This window comes from Sinohyriopsis cumingii, chromosome 1 (genome assembly GCF_028554795.1).
Source record: "Sinohyriopsis cumingii isolate HCF-2022 chromosome 1, ASM2855479v2, whole genome shotgun sequence".
NCBI classification, from domain to species: domain Eukaryota; kingdom Metazoa; phylum Mollusca; class Bivalvia; order Unionida; family Unionidae; genus Sinohyriopsis; species Sinohyriopsis cumingii.
Genome location: NC_142961.1, coordinates 72,360,064 through 72,384,425, shown reverse-complemented (window position 1 = coordinate 72,384,425; position 24,362 = coordinate 72,360,064). Strand labels below are relative to the sequence as shown.

Genomic DNA, 24,362 nt, shown 5'->3' with positions numbered 1-24,362 from the left:
AGATTTTCAAGATTGCCGCCATGACGGCCATATTAGCTTTCAGATTGGCACCATTTTTGTTTAGGGCCAACTGGAGCAAGAAGACATCATAAGTTTTTTATTGAAAGTTCCACGTTGATATGACCATCCATTTTTAACGAGATTTCAATATGGTCGCGGTGGCAGCCATATTGGATGTCCGAGAGCGCCATTTTCATTTGGACCAACAAAACCATATAATGAATGTGTGTATGAATTTTCATGGCAATCTTCCAATACGCCATCCCACAGGTTATTTGATCTATGGCTAGTAGAGATAAAGACCACAATGAAGCATACATTTCATTAAATAGGAACATGAACAGCGTTGCCAAATTCTTCTTAGGATCACGGCCGTATGATGCGGTGTAATTTACAACGGCAAGTGTGAATACCGTAAACATGTGGGCAAAGCATGAAATTAAATGGGGGGGGGGGGGCTCACAAGGAGGTTGCCAAAACTGAATCAAACGTACATTAGGACCAAAAGATAAATTTTAGTATGATCAGATTTGATAATAAATTACTTATTTATATACTCTTTAATATAATTCTATTTTACAATGCCCATAATTCTTTGAGATTTTTAAAACCAGCCAACAAGAGAGTTATCAGTCAATAAAAAGACCTACTACTTTATTATAAATAATTCATCTTGTGTCTCAGAACCTGTCTGACTTGAATTAAAATAAACTGGAAAGATCCAAAAAGCACTAAAAAGAACTAAATTCGAATTGCTACAATTAGTAGACCCTGTTGGAGGCAGTTATAACATTGTGCTGTTTTGAAACTTTCTGAGAGATTAATGTACCGAACGTCTTATGAGCTGGCTCAGACTCGAGCAGTCTGCATTAGAACTCTGTGATTCTTGTATTCATGGAGGAATGTCGGAGAAAATACCGTATAGCGGGTTTCGTTCCAGTAGATTATGTGCAAAACGATGTAGACAAATTATAGATTAACACTGACGTATTTTATCTACTTATTTCATTTTTGCAGATTAGTGGTTCAGTAAATAATGAAGAACGGTGCGTGTAAACGTTTGCTTATTTACTTTTTATGGAAATACAAGCCCATTGAAAATTACTAAAAAGTATTGGTAATGTTGAAAAATTCCTGCAGAAGTAATTGTCTCAACAGACAAGGAGCTTTTGTTTCCATGGCATTTTATTTTGAACTTTCATGGCTCCAATCACGTCAAAATATTCCCCACCCACCCACACCCAGCTCTCCGCCAAACATATTTCTGGGGCCCACTACCTATAAAAAGTTCTTTGATGGAAATTATGGTCTTTATCTGAGTCTGGTCGCCCCCGCCCCCCCCCCCCTTCTCTACCCTCACCAAATTGCTGGGAGTGCTTGGACGGATGCTACGCCACTCACTCCACTGTACATCTACATAAATAAACAAGTCTGACAAACCCATGGTAAAATTGTTCTTTAATATCCGAACCACTGAGAGTAGTATATGCATCAGTACAAGCAAAATGAGAACAGCTGTAGATATCATGCGAAAGAACAGGCAAAATGAGAACAGCTGTAGATATCATGCGAAAGAACAGGCAAAATGAGAACAGATGTAGATATCATGCGAAAGAATAAACAAAATAAGAACAGCTGTAGATATCATGCATCAGCATAGGCAAAATGAGATATCTTGCATCAGTACAGGCAAAATGAGAACAGCTGTAGATATCGTGCATCAGCACAGGCAAAATGAGAACAGCTGTAGATATCATGCGAAAGAATAAACAAAATAAGAACAGCTGTAGATATCGTGCATCAGCACAGGCAAAATGAGATATCTTGCATCAGTATAGGCAAAATGAGAACAGCTGTAGATATCAATCTGAACATATCACAGTCACACAATAAATAGTACAGATCAACACTGACAAAATATCCACTGGATCCCAAAAAGTTCGAAATCTGCAAACTGATAATATTAACAGTACTGGAAATATTATGAAATTCTTAATGGTTTAATTGTTTAAATTGTTATGCATGTAAACATAAATGTGTAAGAAAAGAAATCTTCCATCAGACCTACATATTTGTCTACTTTCATAGGACGACAAGAATCCCACATCAGGAATATTACATAGAACACTCAGTATTCTTTTAAATAGGAAAACCAAAACGAGCTACTTATTTATGCAACAAAAATTTAAAATCGAACTTTTAGCGATACACGTACATATCTGTCGCAAGCATTCCAATTCTGCGAAAAAAGATCCTTTACAGTGATAAAAGACAGATTATTATAATAAAATGTTATGATTTTACCGTTCCTCCGTTATGATATGGACAAACTTTGATGATGATCACTTTAATAAAAGTATTATTTACAAAGTTCTAACTGCTTATAAAATAATTATATCGGTTTTACAATAACTAAGGTAGCACTAAACAGTTTCCTCTGATTGGCCATGGGTTATATTTTTGATAAAACAAACATCCCTACTTTATCTCCACTTTTCTCCCACATCATTTGCATTTGTGTCAAAAATGCATGATGTCATGTTGTATGTGCAAGGGGATATGTCATGTTGTATGTGCAAGGGGGTGAGGCTAGTGCAGAAAAGCATATGTACTGGACGGCTCGAAGTTAATGTTTGGACTACATGAGCAGCTGTACGTTTTCTCCTAGCTCTGTTTATGCATTTACTGAGATTCTCTGGATCTCGCCGTATTAACTCAACAGCCATAGCAAATCCGTAATTAATTATGTCATATCTGCGTCGCAGATATCACTGCCTCGTATAAATAAATGTATGTATCTCCGATTTTTCTGGATCTAATTCGTTATGGGGTCGAAAATCACTAATTTTTTATTATGTTGAATTAAGGTTTGGGATGGGTGGGTTAAACTCTAACTGGCGTATTCATAAAAGGATAAACTTGGACGTGCCAATAGTTTTATTGATTCGGTTTCTCCATTTACTAATAATGTTTATGGACCTTTATTTTAGATGCAGATGACTTCAAAGGTGGAGGGTACATCCTCTCTGAAGGCCGTTTCCAAAAACTGTCTAGTGTCTCCTAATGCCTCTCTTTGTCGTAGAAACCAAAACTCTGCGTTCTGCTGAACATATATTTCTTTGTCTAGTATGTTCTATATCACCGTTATCCAATATTCCTTTTATTTATATATATATATATATATATATATATATATATATATATATATATATATATATATAGATAGATAGATAGATAGATAGATAATCATAATTATTATTATTAATCTGAATACATAATTAACGCGCTGTCAACTGAGAAAAGCGTATAACCAAATCTCCAACCACAAAAAGCGCATAAGTAAATCTCCAACTGCAGAAAGTGAATAATCTCCAAATGCGAAAAGCGCAAAATCGAATCTCCAACCGCAAAAAGCGCATAAGTAAATCTCCAACCGCAAAAAGAAGATCATGATCTATGATGTTCGTAGCTAGGTACGTGAAAAAAATGTGCAAATATGTCATCATTAGAAATGCGTGAGAAATGCAATTTTCTGCTAAATGGTGATCAACTGGTATGAATCTTTTCCTTATAAACAAAAGCATCATCATGAAACAACTGCTGCGACTTGATTTTATGATTTAAAACTTCATTGATATGCAATGTGGAAAATAATGAAAAACCATTTAAAAAATAATCGCATATATACAGGTAAAACATGTTTTAAAGGGTAGATTAACAATGCAAAACTAGTATTCACAGCAGCTAAAACAAATACAATTGTACGACTATAAAAGAAAATATGACTTTACGTTCAAAAGTTACAGCGAGATCGTTGAACGGCGTGAATTATGTTTACGTGGTTTACGCATTATTCCTTATCAAATACGCGTCTTATTTGATAAGGAAATTAAACCGTTCTCTTACACTTAAATTTACGTACGGAAAAGATGTATATATTTATGTATAGAACAAATGTACCCCCCCCCCCAGAGATTTTAACCTGGTGTACCTACAACGATATTCAAATTCCCGTATTTCAAGCATGTTTTTCTTTAACATGTTTGTCTTACATGGCAAACTAAATATACCCACCCACCAAAAAACCTTTGAAGCAATGACAAATATAAATATTTTCTGCACGTGTGCAAATGCCCAGCATTAATATTATACAATTACCCATTAGTTGGTTCCTTTCATTAACTCTGTTTTGACTAGACTTCAGGAAAAGAATGCATGGAGAAAAACAATATTCAAAATGGAAATGGAAAAATATACTACAATACAATCCTCCATCCAGTGTACGAGTTGCGATGACAAACTAAACTGTCCAAATACCCCTTTTTTGACAAATTTTAAAGACAAATGACCCAGAAGGAAAAAAGTAAAACCTTACTGCACAGTTACACCAATTACATACCTATAAATTTAAATACAATCTTTCGACCGATGTGGATGGATGGAGCGACGTAATTTGTAAGTACTCAAATTTTTTTTATTCTTCAAGAAATGTGCACAAATTATGGGCCAGAGAACAGCAGTAAAACCGTATTGCATATCCACACTAAACACATATCTAACCCAAAGTTTCAACACAATATTTAACCCATTTGAAATTTCACGCAAAATGGGTCAAAGTGAGAAAATTAATGCCTAACGTACACCACCAACTACTTATCTAGTCTCCGAAGTTTGAATAATATCCTCCGTCTCATGCGGGAGGAGAATCCCATTTCTGATAATTTGTCAGGAAAATCCCCCTTAAAAAATGGCCTGAGGAAGAAGTAAAATCTTATACGCATGTACACCAACCGCTTGTCAAGCCTGTGACGTTTTAATACAATTCCTAGCAGATGTCTGTGTGAATGGATAAGTAACTCAATTCCCAAAATCTCCTATTGTTTCACAGTTTTCAACATATTGCCCCCCAAAAAAATGAGTCAGAATTTTTTTTAAATGATATAGTATATCTATACGAACCACCTATCCAACCTACAATAAAATCCTCCATGCGGTGGACGAGGTGAAGCAACGAGCTGAGTTCATACGATACACCTTTCTGACGATTTGTCATGTCAGCAAGTTTAAGCGAATAAAAGTAAAAACTGATAGCGCATTTGTAATTAGCCTACAAAGTTTCACTAAAATCCTCCAGACAGACAGATGGACAATCAGACGGGCGGGCAAATGAAACGGGGTAGCGAAAATAACAGTAGTATTTATAATGTTATGATGCATCAGATCTAATTAAAATATATCAAACACAAACAAGTGAAATTTGTACCTTATACAAATCAGATAAAAATACAGGAGATCCTAGTTCGTGGCTAGAGATCTCTCATGCCTGGTTATACGTTAATCATACAGTTATTTTTTATAAACTGGCCAAGCAATTTCAAGCTCGAAAACAATTACAAACAAACAAAACGTCAACAAAAAACACAAAAAAAAAAACGTTGTTACATTATTTTGTTACCGTAAAACCAATATCACAATCTAATACAATATATATATATATATATATATATATATATATATATATATATATATATATATATATATATATTTATATATATATATTTATTTATTTTAAAACAACAGAAAATTGTGTACATTGAACCACTTACATTTTGGCAAAAAAGAATATTTTGTTGCAAATTTTCCGCAGGTGACCGCTCCTTTTAACTGCTTGAAATAATGGAAATTATCATGTTACAGAAATAATGCGCCATCAATATGCTGTTGCCAGGACACCGCTACCAAATATTTGTGCTGGTTATAATTTTAATCGCACATTTCGTGGACATCGTTTAGTCAAAGCCATTTTCAATAACCGTACGGAGATAGTAGTGTGAAATACTCATGTACATTTCTAATACCAATTTCACTACTCGATAGAGATCAAGGACGAGTCAGGTTTCTTATTATTTGGTTGGTGTACGATCTAGCCAAATGCAACGTCTTTCCGCTATGTTTATTATTGTGTCATCACAGGCGTTAAACCAAGCAAAATCCGTTATCAGTCATTCTCACTGAAATTATCAACTCGCTTTTTATTACTTTTGGCCTTTTTCTTTGATGGTACTTCCAGACTGCCAGAGAACCAGGGTGGCCGAATTGTCTAAAGCGTTCACCGTTACGGATCACTATCATCTCACCTCCGTCAGCGTGGGATTGAGTCTCGGGTTCGGCCAATGTGGGTACTTGAGAAAGTTTGCCAGTAGCTTCCATGGGTCGGTAGTTCTTACCGGGGTTTTCCCGGGTTCCTCCTCCACCATTTATACTTGCCTCCATGTATAGACCATCCTGTGCAGAAAAATGGCGTTCAGCCCGCCCCCATAACAACAACAACTAGACTGCCATTGTTTTCCCAAAGATGAAATATGTATTGCAAATAATGTATTTATGTCTATTCTACAGATTTTCCAATGTTAATGAATGAAATCCTTTGATAACAGACTTAGAGAATTTGTTCTTGAAATATGACAGGTAATGAGCTGTGGATTATATTCTAACACCTGTGTAGACCGAATAAAACCAAATATTTACACCTTAGGGAATGTCAAGGTATCTGATTCATGGCGTAAAAACACAAAACTGTTATTAGAACTAACCTTGATAATACCGAGTCAGTCTCCAGGATCCAAAATTGAACACAAGCACACACATTACCAGCGTATCATTGAACATCGTGAAAGATAAGTCTGGTTGTCATACCCATTATTTGCAAGGATTCTAACCCCAAGCCACTGCTCAAAAAATGTTTCTTAAAAATTATAAATTTAAGCGTAATAATAAAATACAGTTGACGTCTTCATTCAATATGAAAACTCTTTGCAAAAATCAAATATTGCCGAACATAGTATCACGTGATCATTGTTTTATGCAGTAAGATGTTTATCATGGTCAGTAATAAAACTGTTCTGTCTTAAACATTCGGTTTCGTTGTCTTCCCATCACCAGGTGTCACTGCATCTTTATCCAACGATCCTGAAGCAAAAACAAAACAGTACATGCTTGCAACAAGGGGGTGGGTGGGTGTGCTAAAAACAAATACATATAATCAGAAAATGCATATTTTTATCAGTTAGAAAACTTTCAAACTTAGTTTAAATAGTTAGCTCGATGAGAGACTTCATTAAATAATAAATAAGATTTATAATTCTCATGCTATTGTATGGAACAAGTATGACGTATTACTGTCTGAAAGACAACTCGTACATAAATATTTTCTAATAAGGTAAAATCATTGGCTCAGTGAAGAATACATCTAAGATGCTTATATCGTAATACATAATAGCTACTTTATAATTCCTTTACTTATAAACATTCACGGGAGAAAGAATAAATTCAGATGTTCAGAATCAACTGCTCTTTCCACTATACATGGTCTGCATACAGACTTTCAATCTCTCTTCTCTCTCCACCACGTAAATGAGTTATATGTTATCTCCGAATTTTAATGACAACAGAAATCTGCTCTTCTGTGCTTTTAACAACTTGTGTCGAGCCTCCAAGGTGAAAATGAAGCTAATTAATGAAGCCGATGGGAAATGGACCAATGCCATATAATATTAACAATTATTTAATATGCAAAATTTGTACTTTAAATATTTAAAATGGGCATCATAAATGAGATCACATGCATCCTATTATCTATCTCTTTATTTTGTAAGCAAACCTGTATTTAAACAAGGAAGGAAAAATAAATGATTATAAGACACATACGTACCAATGCTGAACGGTGGCCTATCATTTGTTTTCAAATAGTAAGTTCCGTTTCCGTGATCCTGATCAGCAAAGAACCCCATCCTAATGCAGCCACTGGAACCGCAGGATGTACATGACTTGTCGGGGTCAACTGTATCCCTTGGACACGGGAAGGACACAAAGGCAGTCTCCTTGTTGATAGACTCAGTAAAGAAATCTAGTGCCCGCAAATGGCTGCAGGCAACATTAAACCTGAAATCTGCCAAGAAAAATAATAGTTCACAACAATGACACTTAAAAACATTGTACAGTGGGAAAATTTGGCACACATGTATCTAATGCTTAGGTTAAAAGATTCTTAGTTGATTTTGAATTTTCCAATATTCGGTTCTTTCAAACCATAAAACTAAAACAACTGACAAGTTTCTATTATAGTCGACCTACTACTCAAAACACAAGCTGAAACCGTTTTAGAAACAGAACGACGTCTGCGCAGACAGGTAAACCTAGCGGTCAAGCAAGCCTTTGTACAAAAGAGTACATAACAAATGGGTTTAGTACGGGTAACCTTGAGGGCATGTAAGCCTGTGTACAAAAGAACACAAAATAACACGCGGTAACATGTACTTTTGTGATGTAATATTATCGCATTGTTTTGTTCTCTCTTTTTTTTTTTTTGGTTGCTTTTGTTTTTGTTTTTGATGTTAGTTAGTTTCTTTATGTTATACTGCAAATAAAAAAAGTTGGAGCTGCGACTAAATGAAATAAGTTGAAAAAGGCATCCTACTTACCGAAATTCCCTTGAAAAATGAGATCAATCTGATCGCCATAATCTAACGGACATCCGGGCTGATTTTTCCCTCCATTCGGGTAGAAATCAACTGTGCCTGCAGGGGACTCCATCCCGAAACCTAATGAACAGATTAATTGATCGATTTAATGAGTGACTTACATCTAATGGAAAGTGGGGAGGGGGTATACAGTAGTTACTTGTTTGTTGACTAGTTTCTTTGAACCTGTGTTTGGTGGTTCTTGTTTGTTCACTAGTTATTTAGTTACTATGTTTGTTGGTTTAGTTGGTAGAGCGGCTGACTCGTAAACGAATGTCGCTGATTTTAAACCAGCTCAGGCCCGCCCGGTTCGGCTGCTTTGGTGTGTCCAAGATAAAGGCATTTATCTATCTTTTTCTCGGCAAGATATGACCCACATGGGCTCATACAGTTGCTTACAATTTACTTACAAATCATACATGTACTATATACTGTTAGGACTGTAAGTAATCCTAGGATTAGAGAGTAATGTATGATTTGTAAGTAAATTGTAAGCAGCTATGCGAGTCCCAGTGATATAACCAATAATGTGTTAGAAGTACCTTTAAAACCAACTAACCAATAAACAGTTACTGTATTATCTTCACATAATCATCAGGTATGATTTGATTTCTGGTGAACGGAACTCGGTACAGCAGAAATGTGGTATCGTTTGGATAGCATTCGAACCATAGAAAGCACGTATCAAAATGACTGTAAAGCGAAGAAAATGATGGTGCTCATTTTACAATGCAATGTCCCTGGCACTTTCCACAACTGCTTAGACAAAAAAATAATAGAAACGACAAGTGTTGGAAAATGCATAAATTGTGTATTGACTTTACACCGACTTTTTAAATAGAAATTGCATGAGACTGAAGAGTATCACATATATCCGTACTTCTGAATCCCTCTTGTAGCTCCACCCCACCCATTCCGCCGACTGCATTCGGAACTCAAAACCTGTGTCATACCAAATGTGTTATCCTCACATCGGTCGGCGTTAGGTTACAAGGAAAAGTCCATACTATCTGTGATAATATGACTCTGACCCCCACCCTCTCTACTCCGGGAAACTGCTTCCAGAATCTGAAACCTTTGTCGTCATATACTCATCCAACAATAGCATAACGAATTATTATTACATTCCCTCAAGTGGCGGCTACGGATTTAGGTTATAAGAAAAACAGTGACAGACTGATGCAATGACGAATGGACATAATGTCTTATCTCAATACATCACCAAAGGTACGGCCTGATATAAGCTTTTTTAGTGGCCGATCATTTCATGGGTGGGGGAGCGCTGAGATTTTCTTTCGAACTGAGGATATTGTTTTACTATACCTCAAGATGATTCGTGCTTTTTCAACTAATATAACTGTTTTGTTTTTTTTGTTGGTTTTTTTTTTTATTTTTGATTTTTTTTATACTGTGGATCAAAGAAATAATATTTTAAGGTATCTGAAGGTTAGAAATTTTCTTTACAAAAAATCCTGTACCCTCCCACCCTGTAATTAAATGGTTGGCTCCTTACTGGAAACGGATATATTCTGACTAACCTGATGATACACTACGTTGCCAGTTAAATCTATGAATTCAATAAACGGATAAAACGGCTGTTACATATTTGAAAAAAATATTAGGATCCTCAGGGGTCACTTTCGCAAGTCAACTTCACTTTCAAGGATTATTAGTGCAGAATTATAAAACTTGTAGTTCTCCACCCACCCACTCCTACCCCAGTCATCCCCTAATCTGAATCTTGGAGTGCAGTTGTTTCATAGAGCTTTAATAATAATAATAATAATAATAATAATAATAATAATAAATAGTAAGAGCAATCTAGAATCCTAAACTCAATATCAAGGTATAATCTCAGACTGCGATTTCGCCATGTTTTTGTGATATTGGTAAGAAGATAAATAATAATAATAATAATAATAATAATAATAATAATAATAATAACACTATTTATTATTGATTTTATTATTATTGTACCAATATATTATTATTATTATTATTATTATTACATGCCATATTTTTGGGCGGAAAGATGATTGGTGGACTATTTTCTTGGTGTATTTAGGAAACGTCTAAAACAAGACGCACAGACTGTGTTTAATTGAGGTAAGACTGTGAAAGAAAGAAAGATTTACTTCTGAATCTCATTTTTTCTATTGACCTTTGTAAGCATTATCATTCGAGTTAAACCCCTTTACAGAGCTATCAGGGACCCTAGTTTCCGAATCAACTCAAATACGGGTGAAATTATCCAAGGACATGACTTTTCTCCCCTTGACGCGCCTCGTTTTACCCCAGGACGCCTCATCTCTTTCCACATATAGTCATCCGTGGCCAATTTACTGAACAGCTGAAGGCCAGACTTACCTAAACACGCAAGATGCACATGCAAGAAACCAGTGCGACTAAATAATCGATTTTCCATAATAATGATAACTGAAATTTAGGTATGTGTGAATTTTACAGTGCACTACAGTATCAGGATTTTTTTTTTTTTAAGCGTATATAAATATACGTTGACCCACAAAAATGAGTCAACAAAATCTTGTTTTGATATTTGGGAAACAGACTTTTCATGGAAATGAACCGACAAAAGAAAGGAAAAATGGTGAAAATTCCATTTTTGTTTGATTGTGAGATCTGAGTATGAGTACCTGAAGTACGTCTGAATTCATCTTGACAACAGTTCAAATCGGTAGTCCAAGGGTACATGTATTTAGGTACCGTATATGTGCCAAGATTTATTTCGTTTCTTTTTTCTTCCTACCTTAAGTCCAACCTTTATTCTTTAGGAGTCAACTCGTAGGAACTGTTTGATAATTAACATATTTATTCTGAATTGTATTTTGCATATATGCGGTTTTCTATTCCTTCTTTGTTTAATTTAATGATGGTAATTCATGTTTATACAGTGTAATGACGTGTTTACTTGGGTAAGTTTTTCTTGAGGGGGAATGGAGATGTTAAATTACTTGTTGAGAAAACTACAAAGCATTTTAAGTTATTATTCTTGGGACTGAAACAAAACGTCAACAATTTTATTGCTGTGGTTTACTTTTTGATTTTAGTATTATTGAAGGGTAAACACATAAATAGAAATTTACGTCTATGTTTATTCTTATTCGATTTGCTGAAAAATATTATCTTTGTAGTGCGATATTATAAATGGTTAATAATTAAATCCTGATTTTGTGATTATTTCTGAGCTTGAATTTTCAAAACTATTAGATATTTGAAACCTGGCCCAAACATTATTTAACGTTTCAAGTTTTGCCTTTGAGTACAATATTTAACACTAAGCAACATACTTCACTTTTTCGGAACTATTTTTGATTGGCGGCAGATTAATTTCAATGGATAATGTGGTCTTTTCTTTCTTATTTTTATTTTTATTTTCTGCTGGGTGGAGAGGCGGTCTGACCAACAGTAATGCTAAACAAGAACATGTAGTGGCTTTCGGAGGCAGTGGCAACGCTAGGGTTGGTGTCACTCAGTGCGGTAACTCATGGTGTCACCCTCATGGACCGCCTTCCTGCACAGACATTCAAAAATTGTAAAGACAGTCAATTTGGTGTCACCTCCTCTAATGATGTCACCCGGTGCGGTCCGCACCCCTCTCCGCACCTCCTAGTGACGCCACTGTTCGGAGGCGAAATGTCCTTCACTTCAGAAGGTGACAGTAAAAGCCATGCTCATCGGCGAACCTCTTTTTTCTGTTTCAACAAGAAGTCACCGTGTATTAGCACAGAATTCACCGTGTACTAGCATTATGGGACACCGCCTTACTGCTTTCTTGAAAACTGAAGAATGACGAAACTCTCTCTCTCTCTCTCTCTCTCTCTCTCTCTCTCTCCATACCGATGAAAGGTGTTGGCACACACTGTGTTTGCATATTCACACGAACAACACAATACAATGTACTATTATTCCCAGTGAGATAGAAAACTTTGTTTTAATGAATTGCATAGTTCTTTTCAACTTGAATTATTGAACTAACAATTCGTATATTACGTTCAGGCACATTGCCTAAAAAAACTGCAATCCTCAGCCGTGTAAAATAAAAAGAGCAATTATAAATTGTATCGCAATTAATTTGGGTTTAGAAAATCATAATGTAACTGTTTTTATGAATATTCACTAATTCAATTATTTATGGATTTCTAACTCTTTATATAAAAAAATCAGGTGTACAGTTAACCTAAAACACGATCGTTCGATTAATACCAGATTTTATATGACTGAACAGTTTTCCGGTTACAAGGCCAAATTACAAGTTTTTTTAAACTTAAGACCAGTCTAATGTTGTGTATGTGTGTGTGTGTTTGTGTGTGTGCGTGTGTGTGTTACAGTTTGAGGTACATCACTAAGTCAGATGCACAAGTATATAATTAGACCTGATTTGATTCCCACCAAAACAATGGTCTCACTGATACTGGTATCATATCATATGTTTGGAAGTAAGTTTTTTTTTTTTTTTAAAAAAAAACCAGGACATAGTTTGAGGGAAATGTAGTATCAATAATATCCTTTCCCCAACCTAAGCGTTTCTAAGGACTCACAGTACGTTATCCATGTTTCAGTTGTGAAAATATTCATTTTAACCCTTAATATAGTTATGCTTTAAAATAAAGATGCACAACAATGAACTATCATCTAATTTTTGTTTAATTGTTGATTGTCCTCTCCGTTATGGATCACTGCCATCTCACCTCTGTCTGCGTGGGTTCGAGTCTAGGATTCAGCCAGTGTGGGTATGTGAGAAAGCTTGCCAGTAGCTTCTCGTGGGTCGGTGGTTCTTCCCGGGGTTTTCCCGGGTTCTTCCTCCACCATTAATACTGTCTGCCATGCATATCCTATCGTGTGCTGAAAAATGGCGTTAAACCCCATAACAACAACAATAACAACTTACCACATACATAATTACATACAGAAAGACAGGCAGACAGACAGACAGTTTGTTGGTGAAGGAGACTTACCCAAATCAAACAAGTGCTCAGCATCCGTATGTATGACATCAACAAAAACAGCATCAGTAGCATCAAGACGCACCTGAATGGAAGAGTCTTCAAAAGCGGGACCAGCTGGATCCAGACCTGAAATATGTGTAATAGGCTTTACAATGGGAGAACTATTGTGTCCAGTGTTGTTCTTATTTCACCATCTCTTATCAATGGAAAATGGAGTTAGTATACCATTAGTATAAATTTTTACAATTTTTATTCTTGAGGAAAAATCATAACATCGATGCAGACATTGATAAAACTAAGTATCAGGTCACGAAAGAACACACTCTTACATGTCACTTCACAAGACACATTTTGTATTTCGGAAAAATACAGGAATATGTTTTCTGCTTTTAGAAAGGTTGGGTGTGTATTTTCTAACGTCCGCCATCAATTCATATATGCATATTTTAAGTTGACGCACTTGTCGCACTTGTTCTTTAACCATTGCTATAATACTGTTCTTGTCACAGAATGTTTCATAAAGTATTTTTATTAACTTTGTTATGTATATCTATATTGGGTGCTTTGTAATGATTATAGATTGTACCTTACGATAATAACCGTTTGTGAACAGGATGTTTGTAAGACAAACTTTTGTACATGATTGTAGATTGTATTTTAAGATAATGATCGTTATTAAACAGGATGTTTGTAAGACAAACTTTTGTACATGTTTGTAGATTGTACCTTAAGATAATAACCGTTTGTGAACAGGGTGTTTGTAAGACAAACTTTTGTACATGATTGTGGATTGTACCTTAAGATAATGACCGTTTGTGAACAGGATGTTTTTAAGACAAACGTTTGTACATGATTGTAGATTGTACCTAAGATAATGACCGTTTGTAAACAGGGTGTTTGTAAAACAAACTTTTGTACATAATTGTAAGTTGTAAATAACATGATGATATAAATTTTCGTTTAGAACATTCCAGAAACATACTTGTTTTTGAAGCAAATGTTCGATGTCAGTCTTGTTACAGTTAGACTAAATTATTTCATTGCAAATCTTCACATTATATTATGTTATAGGCAAAGTTAAAGTGTGTATAAATAGGGATTGATAAACAAATAATTTATTACTGTTTTAAGATCGGTCTATTACAAAATCCTTTTATAGTTGTGCTGTAATTCGAGAAGAATTTATTTATTTATTTATTTATTTATTTATTTATTTATTTATTTTACCAAGTGCCCATTGACTATGAATTAACATCAAATACATTCTGGATTGCATCATTGCGGTACATCAGGATAGTGAAGAGTATTGAAATTAATTCGGAACATTCTATAATTCTGAACATGTGACAGCATTCAGGATCATTGGAAGGATCATACTGTAAGGTGACCACTTTCTTTCTGTTACGTATTTGAAGACCAAAAATTGTCACAACCAGTTTTCCATTTTCTGATCACAAGATGGGAATTACCTGTGATCCTTCCAATGTTCTTTATTTTCTCGCCGACATATCCAGCAGTGTGTGCTCCAAGACTGTGTCCAATCAGATGAATTGACTCTCGCGTAATGTGGAATGTATCCATAAGATACATCAACAGTTGCGCCACCTCGACGGCCACCAACCGAATGTTGGCTGCAGCCTGGTGGTAAATTATGTGGTATGCGCCATGTCTCCAATCAATAACAATCACGTTGTAATTGCCCTGAAACCATCAATGAAAAATACAATAGTTAAGTTAAATTCATTGAGCGAAAGGAAAATCGCAAAAATGTGCATTGATAAGGAGCAAGAAGGCATAATTACTGAACATTTTTCTTAGCTCACGATTTCCAGCTGCAAAGTAATAATACTTGAGGAAAATGATGATTTCATTACAAAAGCCACAAACAGTCTTTGCTGGACAGTTCCCTTATCCTCAAGCCGCCACTTGACGATTACTTATATATAGCATCATATGATACAAGGAACAGAAATGTGCATTTCTGTACCTTGACAAATCGAACATACCGCCAATCGATGCGGATTCCTGTGGCGACATGAAAAAACAACAACAATGACAACAACAAAAACAAGCACAGCAACAGTTAAAACAAGAATCCTTTGAAGGACTGACGTTCTACTGGGCAAAACAAATTCCATTAATTCAAGATTAGACCATTTGTGTGTTTTAATTGCTGAGTGTTAAAATTATCTGTGATATCTTTCTTCTTTTTAGTGATAACAAGAATTTCAGACTAGTGCTGTGGTGGACATACTGGTTTCAGATTGGTGCCATTTTTATTTAGGACTAAGCAGGCCTCGTTAAAAGTTTTTGATGAAAATGCTATACCCTAATCAGGATCCATTTACAGATGACAAGAATATTTTCAAGACAGCCAATTTGACAGACATATTGACATATATAGGTGAAAACTTCATGATGGCATAGCAATCCATTTGTGAGGAGTTGAGGTAATAACATTGTCAAGGTCGATACCATGGTGGCCACATTTAGGATTACACCTTTTCATTTAAGACGAAATATACACCATAAGAACTCGTATGATGAAACTCGCATGTCAAAGTGATTTTCCATTCAAGAGGGGGAGCGAAAACATTTTTTAAATGTCCACAAATCAGAGGCATTTTAATTTACGATCAACAAAACTTTGTAAGAAGTCTTTCAGTAAAAACTCCATGCTGATCTGACCATTGATTCAAACATTATGATTAACAAAATTTTGATGCTGGTTACTGTGTCAGCCATATTAAACGTCAGCTCGGCACAATGAGGACCAACCAGTCATCATGAGACGCCATTTAGCGACGAAACCCTCATGTTGATAAGACCATCCGATCATTCAGGAGTAGTAGTAATAACAATAAGAAGTTTACAAATGGCGGATATTGCCGCCATATTGGACATAAGATTGTCTTCATTTTGAATCGTGTTAGTGAAAAACTCAGGTGGAAACGACTTCAGGAAGAGCAGCCATAATTAGATTTAAAGATAGCCGATGTGTGGCGACTATACTGGATGTCAGATCAACAGCATTTTCATTAAAAGGTTGGGGAGGGGGGTTTATGTGAAAACCCCACATGAATATGACTTTCTGTGGGGGTGGGGGGTGTACAATAGCACGAATTTCAAAACGACTGCCGTAGCGGTCATATTAAGGGACAACTTGACATCAAAAGAAGTCTGTAGGCGTAGACACAATATTTATATCACTGTCCATTCAGGAGGAGAAGCGCTACCAAGATTTTCAAGTTGGCCACTGTAGTTGCCAGATAGGATTTCCGAAGAGAACCCATACCGAACTAGGACCAAGTATAACATGTGTGTGTGTGTGTGTGTGTGTGTGTGTGTGTGTGTGTGTTCGTGGCACTCCTTTAAGTAGTTTAGGAGGAGCAGCATTTATAAACTTGAGCTGACGAACAAAATACCATCCCATAAACTCTTCCAGTCTATGAGCAGCAGAGGTAACAAGTGATTTGAATCTTCCAGGAACACTTCGAATACCCAGTCTTAGAGTGGATTTTAACAGAAATGCAGTTTCATTTTCCCATGGTTTATGATCGCATGGCTGGTTTTCATTGGAAGAAGAGATACAAATGTGACAGATAGTACGTCATCTTAAATAAATGATAAGGTAAAACACTTTGAAATACCAGATTGAACTAAACCGCGCATTTAATTTTTTATTTTTTATGTCGATGCGATGATAACCAGAGATCTTAAATCAATGACGGCTGGTGTAAATTGTAAAGAATTTCCAGAGATGAATGGCATGTAATTACGAATTATGCGACACAAACGTAACCACTGACAGGGTTTATCGTTGACAGGGGTTATCGTTTCTTTCGCAAGAAAAACAATTATTGCAAAACAGATGTTGTACTTTCACTCCATCGTTACCAGCTCAAAGCGAAACATGTATTTAAAAATAATAAAATCAAGAATCTAAGGCTGATGACAAACAAGTTTAAAGATATTTATTATAAATTCATTACTTTCTAAAACGCTAATGTGATAATCCAAATGAATTTATTAATTAGAATAAATTACAGTTATGAATATGCTCACACATACATAGACTGGTACGCATACAATCCCGAACAGGAAAACACACAGAAGTAGCACACGTTTACAAAAACACTGTATACCTGCAACAATAATGCATTCACCATTTCCCCCACCCAGTGCTTCTCTGAGGAGTCGAGGTAACCATGGATAATGACTTTAGTTGGATGATCTCTATTAAAATGGTGAAACTGGTTCCATGGTAATGGATCTTCAACACGAATTTCGACAGGTCTGTGAGGATTTCGGTGAGTGAATAGGAGAAAACGGGTGTCAATCTCCTCTGGTGGCTGGGGAAGAAGCCCATTTGTGTTTGTAAAAGGGCTAGCGGAAGTAAAACAGCCCACTTTCTCATAGCACACATTCCGGCTCCAGAAGAACCAACCTACAATTAAAAGAAATCATAAATTATTTGTTTAGAGTATTTTCCAGCTCCAAAGGTTAGTTCAAGGATCTAAAGGAAAGTCCACTGGGTGAACGAAGCGTGTTCTTATCCGTCCCCACATTGACAGACAACGAGGGAAGCATTGTCCGCTAAGTTTGATTGGATCGGTCAACAGCGATATCCAATCAAAAATTTAGACAGAAGGCGTGATTATAGTACAGACCCAAAATGATACCTTCCGAATTCGTACGATTAATTTAGTATTCGCCTGGAAGAATTGCAGATCAATAGGGTTCACTCCAAGAAAAGAAACCACTCGTAATCTGGCGGCAAAACTTAGAGGTAGATTATGATGGAAGACAAAGCTTCGAAAAGGTCAGTAAGTTATTTGCTCGATTTTGCAGAATATTACGGCATCATAATTGTAATTATTTGTAGTATGTACACTTAGTTACTAGGATCGTTTAGTATGTAGAGTTACCTTTGTAGTTTTTCATTAACATGCGTATTTGATAAACGGGTTTGAGCCTTACGTAGAACACTATTAGATGCGAGGCGGAATTATGTAGATTGTTAGCTTGTGGTCAGAATTTTGTAATTTGCCATTAGGTTACTTCGTAGTAAACCAGTGCATGTATTAATGCGTTATGTTAGAATTTACAGATGCTTGAATTATGAATTTAGAAACATGGTTGAAGTATTTAAAACTAGTTACTATAGACGTATGCATATATCAGAGCATAGATATTTGAATATGCGTGTACTTTGCATGAGTTGTATGGTAAAGAAATGCGTCTGCTTATTGTGATATTGTTAGTATAATGGGATTAGGAGTGTGTACTGAAGTGACGGAATTTATTGATGTATGTATAAGAAGTAACTGATACCATGTTGTATTATGACGTTTGTTTTTACCATACAAGAACGTATGGGTATCTCGATGTGAACGAATGCGTGACCGAAGGAATGTAATAGCCGTTATCTGATGATAGGCTATGTGTACTGTGAGATGAGAGGGCTAAGGAAAAAGATTGTACCGTCCTTGTGTTTTCAGATGAAACTTTCTAGGGGACAGAACTTCCGGTTTCATGGGGTCCCAAGTTTTCAAGAGTTGGAGACAGAATTGAGACTGTAGCCGAGACAGTCGAAGTCGACAGAAGTGTAGTATTGGGAGAAAGTGGAGGAGGAGGAGAAGGAGTCTAGAGAAAGTCGAGGAGGAGGAGAAGGAATATGGAGAAAGGTCGAGGAGGAAGGGGAGAAGGAACAGATGAGTAGAAATGCAAGAACAGGTGGAAATCAATCTCACACTGCTAATCAAGTGATGCAGTAAGCTTAGTAAAGGGTCAAGCGGAACGAGTGTAATTGGAAATTTGAGTCACTTGATTATTAAATTGCAATTAAATTTTTATTCATTGAATTTCAACCTCTTTGTATATTTAACCATCTAACCGTCGGCATTGCTGACCGGGGGCTCGGAGCTTCACGTTTATCTTTCACTAAATTTAACTTCCAACAAAATAGAGCCTGTGTGTGACTTCTATAATGGTGTAAATAAAATACTGGGAGCACCCCATCCCAACCATACTTCGTCAGTCTGCAGGGGTCAAGACATTGTTCCAATCTGGTTAAAATCAGACCTCCATTGTTCAGTCAGGACTGTGGAAATCTGATTTTGATCAGATTGGATATTGTCCACGCGGGCCGTTTTTATGTATTAGGTAATTACACAATGCGTTACATCCTCGTAATTCGTAACAAGCCCTATTAACCCATTCAACGTTTACGTAAAGTCGAGGTAACTCACCCGTTGCATCAATAACCATTACTTTTGAATACCTGACCGCTCTGGTGCATGCGAATTGTACATGTTCTCTGTTGTACAATTACAAGGGTTATTTCAAATTCACTTAACTATTTTGGATCTGGATAATTTCTAAAGTGTTATAAATTAAAATTAAATAGTGTTATAGTGGCAGTTTCGATAACATTTATATCTACTTCTATATAATCCCTTTAGTTGTGGAACGACCATATCATTTTAAGATTTGTTCCCCTTTTTAAAGGGCTTAGGGTGGGTGAGCCGTGAAATTGTGAAAAATGATTTGTGTACCCCGTATAACTGGCAAGCAATACTCTTGCTCTGATTTCTATCTGTCAAATTAGACAGTTATTAAAAAAAATATGTTCAGATAAATTAAAAGAAATATCCTGGTTGGAAAGACCCCCTTCCCCACCTCACCCCCCCCCCCCAAAAAAAAAATTGAATGGTTGGTTACTTTGAATTAATTGCAATATTTAGCCTCCGCTGTATCCATTTGGCCAAAAGACGGTAGAATGAACGCTGTACTCATTTGGTCAACTGATGTGTTACAATAAACACTAAATTCATTTGGCAAAAAGACATGTTGCAATGAACGCTGTACTTATTTGTCCAAAAGATGTGTCATAATGAACGCTGTAATCATTTACCCAAAAGGCATGTTATAATGAACGTTGTACTCATTTGGTTACAAGACATGCTATGATGAACGCTGTACTCATTTGGACAAAAGGCATATTATAATGAACGCTTTGCTCATTTTGGCCAAAAAGGCATATTATCATGAACTGTACTCATTTGACCAAAAGACTTGTTACAATGAACGCTATACTCGTTTAGCCAAAAGACGTGTTATAATGAACTCTGTAGATCATTTGGTCAAAAGGCATTTTATAATGAACGCTGTACTCATTTGGCCAAAAGGCATATTATAATGTCCGCTGTAATTATTTGGATAAAAGGCTTGTTATAATGAACGATGTACTCTTTTGGTTACAAGACACTTTATAATGAACAGTGTTGTCATGAACCTTTATGAAAGGATTACCATAGGACAAAAACTACGATAGAGTGCTAGTAAAGATGAATAGGACTGTCATGCATTTTTTTAAAAAGAAAGATACAGAACTGTCATCTTGTGGGGAAAAAAGGAAATTATTGATATATACTACTGCATACATGTATCATCCATCAATCCGTCTACTAAAAGAAATTGTCTAAGATATTCTATATTGAGAGAGAGAGAGAGAGAGAGAGAGAGAGAGAGAGAAGGAGATTCGAAATCGAATAAAAATTGGGATCCTAAACAGAACAAAAATTTCATACAAAAAAGACAGCAATTGAGGTTAGAAAATGGACTGATCTAGTTACAATTATGCGATCTTTGCTGAATTTCAATGTAACTGATAATGTTAATTAACGGAGTTAAATCGTTATCGTACAAAATAGCTCCGTAAACCCTGATGCTTACGACCCCAGCCCACATATATAGGTGCCAAATTAGGAGTAGTAATTTGACCCTTCAGTTACTTCTCTTTGGTCATTTTCTATTAGGACTACTCGTTTTTCATGCGGGAGGGCTGAGAAATCATTTTCACACACTCGTCATTTAGAGCATATAGGCGTTCATAAACTATACGTTCTTAGACACGTTGTGTGTGTGTGTGTGTGTGTGTGTGTGTGTGAGAGAGAGAGAGAGAGAGAGAGTTACCTCTGACAGCTATTATACTGCAGATAAGAAAAGAAACCACCAGCACTGTGTTGATATGATCCATAATGAATGCCGCCAGCCCATTATGCTTCTCATCTTGAATCCCCGCTTTAAATGCGAAACTGTTTCCACGACAACGGGATTGTTTGCCCTCCTTTCCTCGGTTTAGCAGACGCAGGCTCAGTTCTTCCAACATACATAAGAAAGCTGAATGTCCCGACAAAACCATTCAACATGTCTCCTATCTATAATGTACATAAATATACAGTGCCGTTGTATTGCTGACTTACAGAATAAGGGCACTGAACCCTGACCTTCCTGCATAAGATTATATACAGCGTATGGTCAGTTCTTCTGTTCAGCTACAGCCTAGGAAGTGACTTATTAAGAGCCGTGGAGGGATTTCTTAAAGTTTAGTCGTTAGGAAAATGCCAGTCATCTAACGTTGTGGTTCAAACCACCTTGCGCAGTGCTTAGTGGAGTTGTACCTTCACAAGTGAATCGATTTTATCCACGTTAAGCGATCGCAATCCACAATACGAATAGTACGTGGGCATCTCTATCGCGAGAAAACATATTTGTCGAATAAAATCAGATATTTGTGTTGACAGGAGTATCACCTTTACATTAACATATATTTGTTATCACATGCATCCTAATGAACCTGCGCAATATACTATGAAATATTTGACAAGCATGCATGGCTAGTACCTGGTTGCCATTAAATCTGATACATATACAGTCTGTTACTGCCCACAGCCCAATTTATTAGTCCTCTCTCTCTCTCTCTCTCTCTCTCACACACACACACACACACACACTTCAAGGGGTAAAATAATACCGTCAGTAGATAAATCGATATAACATAGTAACCAAGAAGAGCAGCTGAAATTATTCCACCACAAGTAAAGCAGCTCGACGCGTGACAGCTGCTTACAAGGTACATGTAGGTCACCGGGTCAAGATTTGTAACGATACTAGCCTCTAGAAAATGGCCGTAACTCCTGATGCTCTAAATTAGTAGGTTTATTATTTAATGCTCTCACATAAACCGGCTGAAAATCCACTACAACAGATCTGACAAAACGTAAACATGTTATACTCAATATACATTATTTCTAGCTGAGATTGGCGACGCGTCATGTAAATGTGTTATGCGTATCACGTGATACACAAAAGTGAAAATGCAGGACACGATGCTCTGCTGATAATACAGCATGTGTAAGGAAATACAAAATAATGGCATGGAACTGCATTTTTATTGCTGCTATTATCTTACAGCCCTAAAGTTTTAATTCATGTTTTTAGAACATTTTGAAGAGTGAATCTACATGTATCATTTCAAAATAATAAAGTTGTATATTCTGTTATGATAATACACTTGTACACACAAGAAGTTTTAAAACTGATGACAATGTAGAAATGTTTATCATTTAGTAAATAACATGCCATCCTGAAATATTCATGATTCATTCTACTTTTAGACAGAATATCAAAATAAAATATATTGGTGATGCAACTTTTGTCTTTTTTAAGGAAGTTTCCGCCGTTTTGGAATCAGTTTCCATTATATTTTTTATTGGTAACCACATCACTGCCATATTAGGTAGTTTGTATCCCAGCATCACAAACAGGGGTTGCTCTATACATAATGGTCTCTTCTGGTATCTATAAAACGAATCAGAAAACACAAGTAAATATGTTACATATCACAGTTGAATTTTTAATGTGTGAGATTTATAAGTTTGTTTACTCGTGTTTTTATTTTTACACTTAAAAAGAAATATCTGAATAAAGGTTCCTACATATTAAATAAGCTGCCATTTGAACAGTAACATTGTCTTACTATGTAATATATAAAATGCAAAGTTTGGTAATACATAAATTATGCCCCATGTGTCCCACTATTAGTTTATTTTTTATTTTTTTGTATCTAAACATCTTTGTACAGTTTTGTATATCAAGCCTGTAGTAATATTGCCATTATTTAGACACCTGCAAGGATAACATTTGAAAATTTATTGTTAAAATATTTTTTTCCCCTGATATCTGAGTGGATGGCGGAACCCTAAGTACCCCCTATCCTTGCACTGAGCAGGCCTGTATATAATTCTGAAGTATACAAATAAGTGTGGAGGCAGGACTCCATATATATATATATATATATATATATATATATATATATATATATATATATATATATATATATATACTCTTTAAAGTTTGAGCTCTTGTGTACTTTTTTTAATTTATTTATTAATTTAGACCCCCTCTGTTTCATTCTTGGATCCGCCTCTGTATCACGGAACTGAAAAGCTTTGCACTACTAGCACATCCACCGACTGAAAACATCCCCCACCCTTGATGTTAATTGAACATGTTCTAGTTTTTAAATAGATGTAAATGACGATCCTGATTTGGTGTAAGTATTGCTGGGAAAGGGTCGGGATGATCCGTCGTCGGTCTATTCCCACCTACGAAATGTTTACTGCATATATATGTCCATCTTGTGATTTTGTCAGTAGTAAAAGTTCCTGTTCCACAAGTACGCACCTAACGCCCGCACTTCTCGAGATTTTTTTCGGTTTTGGAAATGGAATCCAAAATACACATGTCATCTGTTCACGATCTGAATATCAACTATCGCTGTTACAAAGTCCAAAGCAACAATGTCTTGAAGCACCGCGATTTTTTCCCTATCCAGGGATAGATGCAATCTCTTTAGTGTGTTCCGCCATTTATATTGTAGTACAAAAGCCGGTGTATTTGTCCTACATTCTGCAGATGAGTCTGCGAGCTATAAATAGGCGTGCTATTTTTTAGCAATTAACAGCGTCGGTCGATCTCTGCTAAAGCCCCAGTTGGAATGGTAATGGTAAAAGGGTCAAGGGGTTTTAAG

At 36.0% G+C, this 24,362-nt stretch overlaps 1 protein-coding gene across 2 annotated transcripts; it reads right to left on the bottom strand.

Annotated features, from left to right (window-relative positions):
- Window positions 1-1,443: 1,443 nt before the first annotated feature.
- LOC149807108 (pancreatic lipase-related protein 2-like) lies at window positions 1,444-22,311 on the bottom strand. 2 transcript variants are annotated; one of them, XM_089962098.1, is made up of 7 exons: window positions 21,464-22,311; window positions 17,632-17,933; window positions 14,956-15,187; window positions 13,496-13,612; window positions 8,481-8,600; window positions 7,708-7,948; window positions 1,444-6,969 (listed from the first exon to the last, which is right to left on the bottom strand). In XM_089962098.1, the coding sequence occupies exons 1-7, from the start codon at window positions 21,690-21,692 to the stop codon at window positions 6,957-6,959; spliced, it is 1,254 nt and encodes a 417-aa protein (XP_089818224.1). In that variant the 5' UTR covers window positions 21,693-22,311; the 3' UTR covers window positions 1,444-6,956. The 2 variants fall into 2 exon arrangements, with proteins under 2 accessions (XP_089818224.1, XP_089818214.1); XM_089962088.1 differs by having other exon boundaries at window positions 7,712-7,948; window positions 21,464-22,293.
- Window positions 22,312-24,362: the final 2,051 nt, after the last annotated feature.